The 6,480-nt window shown below is 38.5% G+C and overlaps 1 protein-coding gene across 1 annotated transcript in view; it reads right to left on the reverse strand.

Moving 5' to 3' along the window:
- LOC111813388 (protocadherin beta-4-like) overlaps positions 1 to 6,480 on the reverse strand; it is a 24,040-nt gene that overhangs the window by 15,277 nt on the left and 2,283 nt on the right. Inside the window, exon 2 of the mRNA XM_023704050.1 lies at positions 13 to 167. Within this exon, the coding sequence (XP_023559818.1) occupies positions 13 to 167 (155 nt within the window). The remainder of the gene's footprint in view (positions 1 to 12; positions 168 to 6,480) is intronic.

Consider the following 6,480-nt stretch of genomic DNA (forward strand, 5'->3'; position numbering starts at 1 on the left):
GGGTGTTGGGGCGGCAGCAGCGAGTAGGTGACCTGGGCATTGGAGCCTGAGTCTCTGTCTGTGGCGCTGATGGTGCCTATGAGCAGGGTGGGACTGTTGTTTTCTGGGACGAAGAGGGTGTAGGAGGATTGGGTGAAGGTGGGGGCGTTGTCGTTGACGTCGGAGACCTGCACTGTTATGGTGTGCTGGGTTTTGAGCCTGGGTGTCCCCAAGTCGGTGACAGTGATGGTGATGTTGTATTCGGCTCGACTTTCTCTGTCCAGTGGTCCTTCTGTCACCAAAGTGTAAAAGTTCTTGAAAGAAGGCTTCAAAAGAAATGGGACATCGTTTTGGATGGAGCAAACCATCCTACCATTGTCTCCAGAATCTGGATCAGAAACGCTGAAAATGGCAACCACAGTCTCTGGGGAGTTTTCTGGAATAGATCTACTCAGCGTGGACATGGTCAGTTCAGGGGCATTGTCATTCACATCCAACACCTCTATAGCTACAGTGCATTTTCCTGAGAAACCCCCACTGTCTGTGGCTACAATTTCCAAGTTATAATACCGATTTTCCTCGAAATCCAATGTCTGTTTCAGACGAATTTCTCCTGTCACTTTGTCTATTGCAAATGGTTGGGTAACTTCACCATCATGAAATGTGTAGACAACACTCCCATATGTACCTGCATCTAAATCTTGGGCAGAGACGATAGCAATTACAGAATTCAGGGCACTGTTCTCAGGAACCTGAGCTTCATAGAGTGACTGTAAAAATTCAGGTGCATTGTCATTGATGTCCACGACGTCAATGCACACTATCGTGGTCCCCGACCTGGGGGGATCCCCACCATCTACAGCAGTGAGGATTAAGCTGAAGTCGGCCTGATCCTCCCGGTCCAGCGCTTTATCCAGCACCAGCTCTGGATATTTTCTGCCATCCCCGCGACTATGAGTAACCACGTGAAAATGGGTGTTGGGGCTGACCATGTAGTTCTGAACAGTATTGCTCCCTATGTCAAGGTCTTGGGCTAGTTTCAAAGGGAACACAGTTCCTGGATGCGCGCTCTCAGGGATCTTAAGAAGCGTTTCCCTCTCTGAGAATTCTGGAGAGTGGTCATTTATATCTGTGAGCTGCAGCTCGCCTTGATAAAACTGCACCGGGTTTTCCAATAACAATTGGAAATGCACGACACAGGACTCTGTCGCCCCGCACAGCCCCTCCCGGTCTAGCTTTTCACGTAGAAGCAAATTGCCTGTCTTCACATCAAGCTGCAAGAGCTGCCTGTTTCCTTTGTAATGGATTCGCGCACCTCGAGTGGCCAGTTCCCCCACCCTGAGCCCCAGATCTTCTGCCAGGTTGGCCACCAGGTAGCCACTTTCTGTCTCTTCTGGCATCGAATACCTAAGTGCCTCAGAGCCAGCCTCCCACAACAACAACAACAACAGCATAACAATAAAAACGACTTGCCTTTTGTGCAGCGTTGTTGCTAGTGCAGTCTCCATTGTCCAGATCTGGTCCAGAAGGTTCAGCTTGCTCACCTCAGTGTACAATCCACCCAAGTGACTTGTTAAATGATAGTAAATGAAATCTGGCTCACTGGTGTGCATGTAGAACGGTGCCTTCTCTGAGGACGAGCCCTTCCCTAGATGCTACCTAAAATGCTTCCTTATTTTAGGGAGCATTCAGAATTCTGATTGGGAGAATAAAGGTTTACTGGGTATTTGCGCAACATTTCTTCCAGTCTTATCCTGCAGCGCCACCAGGCGTCCGTATTTACTATTGCATTGCATCTGCCTTTTCGTCTTCTGGATGTAGCCCTAGCATTGCATGGTATTCATATCGTTTCATTCATAGGGATGCCCTAAATTCTAACTCTAACTCCTAGTGATTGTAACATCATCATGTGTTTCCTGAGCCAATTACTAGTGAAAGGATACTTTTGAGAACGATTCAAAATGATGTTAATCTCCATAATTACTACGTTTGAGTACATTTAAAACTTTGTTTATAATTTCATTGTTTAAAACTTATGCGAAAATTTTCCAATTTTCACAAAATGTAACTATTTTGAAGTATAACATCTAGATAAAAGCTCTTAAAATTGTATGACTCAGTGGATTTTTCACAAACACAATTTATTATTCTAATTATCAGGACCTAAATTAAAATTAGAATACTAGTAAACTTGAAGAAGACTATTTCTGCCATTATCTGATCCCTTCTAAAGATAAGAACTATGCTAACTTCTGTGTTTATTGAATTTTTCCAAAGCATTTTTCAACTAGAATTATAGAATATTTCTTTGCTGTGTCTGTCTTCTTGCACTCAATATTGTTCTAGGAAAGTGATGTCTGTCATGTTCTCCCAATTTGTTTCATTATCACCTCCTTGTTTTGCTGTGCTATCTGTATACCATGATTTTTTAAATATTTTCTGTTGGTCAACATTTTTTCCTAGTTTTTACCATTTTTTTTGTAGCGCTGGTATGAAGTTTCTTGTACATCTGTTCTGGTTACAGTACATATGTATTTGTGTTAAATATATTCATAGGTATTTGATTGCTGCATATTAAGTTGTGCATGTGTATTTGACTTCAGCATATACTGTGAAAATTTTTTGAAAAATACTCCATCAACACCAGCAAAGCATGAGAGTTCCAGTTTCTCCACACCTTTGCCAACATTAGGTGTTATCTTTTCAGTTTTAACCACTCTACTATATGATGATGTTGCGTTACAGTTTTAGTTAGCATTTTATTAGTGATTAAATTATAGAAATAGCTGGAGAAATAGCTTGGTGGCATAAGCGCCTGTCTGACTAGCACAAGAACCCAGGTTCTATCCCTGATACTGCATGCTGTGCAGACCCCTGGAACTCAGTGGGCTCACACCTGTAATCCCAGTGCTGGGGAGGCTGAGACAGGAGGATCACTGTGAATCTGAACTGCCTAGTGAGACCATGTATTAAAAATAAAAATAGAAGGGCTGACCAAATAGCTCAGCAGATTAAAGCTTCTGCAAGCAGGTGCAGGGGCCAGACGTTCAATCCTCCAGCCTGCAGTGCTGGTCCCATCCCTACAGGCACACAATTGAAACCTTCGGGTGGTGGCATGTGCCTATAACCCCAGCACTTGGGAGGCTGTAGACAGGTGGAGCACTATGAGTTTGATCTAGTAGTGAGACCCTGAACACCCTGTAGACCCTTCCCTAAAATACAAATAAAATTAAAAAATAGAAATAAACTTAAATTGTTTTTAGAAATTATAGAAATTTCACATTTATTGACTTATGGATACATTCTTTTGATAGGCTCATTCCTTTGTCTAGTTTTCTTTTTGGTATTTGCCTATTTGCTTGTTAGTTTACAGAAATATCTTCTGTAATCCGAGTAGTATGTAACACTTTTTTCAGATATATTACAAATATCTTTTCCCACTGTGGTTTGTGTTTTCACTTTTTAAAAGTTTCTTGATCACCACAATGACTTCAGTTTCATCTGATTTGTCAGTCTTTTCTCTTTTGTTTAACACTTTTATCTTTTGTTTATCTTCTTGTATTCACTAAGGTCACAAAAATATTCTTATATGATAATGTATTATGAAAGATTTATTGTATTTATTGTATTGTGAAAGATTTATAGTATTGTGAAAAATATAATATATTGTGAAAGTTTTTTTCTATCTTAAAATTAAGTTAAGGGACTGGGGAGATAGCTCAGGAGAATAAGCACTTCCCTGGCAAGTGCAAGGGCCTGAGTTCAATCCCCGGTTCTGCAAAAAAACAACAACAACAAAAACAACAAAAATTAAATTATGTTACTTCTCATATTTAAAGCTTGAATACTCTAGTTTGCTGAAACCTATTTTCTTTTGTTTTTGTTTTTTGTTTTCTTGTTTTTCGGTAGAACCGGCAGGTTAAACTCAGGCCCTTGTGCTTGACAGGGAAGCACTTATTCTACTGAGCCATCACGCCACTGCCAATGCCGAAACCTATTGATGGTACTCTAAGAACCTGGATATTTTCAGAAAGTATGTGAATATATTTAGATCACGGTTACTTATAAATTCTAGTAATTAACATTTTCAAGAAGGAGTATAATTCTTATGTTTCACTGCTGGATTGTTTCAACCACTGGTGGTACACACATGACTGTCTCATAGGGAAGCTTCTTATTAATTTATTAGTAAAAAGATGGATAAAAGTGATGGCATCCTTTTGTGCACTAGTGGGTTATCTGTGCCACAAGACACAAGCTGCCCAATGAAGCAATCATGCATGTACCACTGGTGGTCCAAGCTGGTAGCATTGTGTTAAATTTCAAAATGTTGAACTGTTCAATAATCTGATGGTGGCCCTTACCCAGTAAAGAATCATCCTTACTACATAAATACACAAAGGAATGATGTGGCTTCTGCATGTTTATTTGGCTAGACTTATCTGCATGATTATAGAAATCAGAATTTCCTGGCATAGACAAAGAAGTGAACTTGCATTTTTATGATGGTAAAATGTACTGGTGAAAACTTCCACTACATTTTTTTATCTGTCATCACACATAAAACTATTTTATTCAAATTGCCAAAAATAAATGGATAAATATTTAAAAGGTGATTACCATATTTGTGCATGGCATATTTGTGCTTAATTCTGCTCTTACTTTCATATCTTCATCACTTCAATTTTAAAACTGAATGAAGTCTAAAAGCCACATTTCAAGACTAACTGAAATGGCCAATATCTTTTCTATTTTATTATATCCTTAGGAGCATTAGAAATCCAGGGAAAAGTGGAAGCACTTAAACTCCAATAGAAGGAGACTGAAGATTTACATATAAAGATTAATCTACAAAGTATGCTTTTCAATTGTTCATATTCTGTCACAAGTTCAATGAAGTTGTCTTATAGTTATATTCATATAAATTTTAGTTAGAAATTATATAATTAGTTCACTGGGCTTATTGCATATAAAGTAAAACTACAATTCAAGTATATCTCCTACTGTTCCTATCTTCAGGAAAAAAATGTTTATTTCATAGTGATAAGGTCAACTGGAATGAAAAATTAACTAAAAATAACTGGGAGTTACATCAAATTACAAAATACAAGACAACTAAATATAACAAGGAAATCATTGTTTGATGATAATGACTGTCCACATCAAATAAGTAAAACATAAATCTGAGATTAACCAACAATGACAGTTAAACAAAATAGCTAATTTTTAAAAAAAGCTTGTGACTCTTTACAATGGTGGGAAGCAGGTGTTGGAAAACAAAAGGTAATGCACATAGGAAGCTACAATTTAACTTCTATTCCTAAGTAAAAAGGCAGAAAAAGACATCTCATGCTCTCAAGAAAGAATAATCCAAATTCTGAGATTTTTTTTAAACAAGGATCAAGAAGTGACTTAACAGTTACATTTAATAAGAGGAATGATGATTTTTATTTTCTATTTAATTGTAACTATTTAAATGTTTTTATCCTACTACCTATGTAAGACTTACAATGTGTTAGGTACCATGCAATTAAACAAACAAAATAATCTCTAGCATAAATGGAGTTCAGAACAAGAAAGGAGTCACAATTTTTGTGTATCTATATTTTAATGAAGTGCATGTTTATATACAACTTGGGGAAACAAATATTCTAGCTTTTTACGTTCTAACCTTATGGAGGGAGCTTAAACTGATAATGTAGAAAAACCACAAACACCAAAGTGATAAGAAAAATTTGAGACACTGTGTCTCTCATAAAACTGTAAATTGAAAACTTCACTAAGTGAAGCTGAGGCAGGAGGAGTGCAGCCAGACAGCAGCCAGAGAAAGTTGGTGGCTCTAAATTTAAAAGAAAAATGGAGAGGCCTGGAGATGTCACACAGTGGAAACATACTGGGTTCTGTTCACAGTAATGAGGGGAGTGACACCAAAAACATTTGAATAGTCAAGATTTCATCAAAGCTTTAAAATATTTCATAAAATATCAAGAAGTCAACCACATTAAAATTTTTCTATTTCTTGCATATTCAAAGTTATGGAAAGATTAATCACCAAAATGTCAAATAAAGAAAATGTATAGTATCAGCAGGACTAAAATTAATAGGTGCAACTGACAGGAGTAAAACAGAAATTTGAGACTATCAGAGGAGTACACAGGTCTTCAACAGTACAAAGAACACATAAAGAACAATTTTACTTCTCAAAAGTAAAGGGTTTCACTTGGTGCTTTCAAAAACTAATGAGATTCACTGAGCCAAATACAACACTTAACTGAACACAGAGCTGTTCCTGCAGTTAGGATCCTCTCTAACTTCTCTACCAGGGTCCAGACCCACGAGGTTGGGGAATAGCGGCTTCAGGAATTTGAACTCACCAGTCCCAGAGTCTCCAGAGAGACACACCTCATACTGGTAGGAGTGCGCCAGCGTCCCCGTGCCGCTGACGTCCACCAGGTGGGCAGGGAAGGGGCCCTCGGGCGCCGCCGAGCACACCCCCAGCGC

Source organism: Octodon degus, unplaced genomic scaffold (assembly GCF_000260255.1).
Source record: "Octodon degus isolate 3935 unplaced genomic scaffold, OctDeg1.0 scaffold00185, whole genome shotgun sequence".
NCBI lineage: Eukaryota > Metazoa > Chordata > Mammalia > Rodentia > Octodontidae > Octodon > Octodon degus.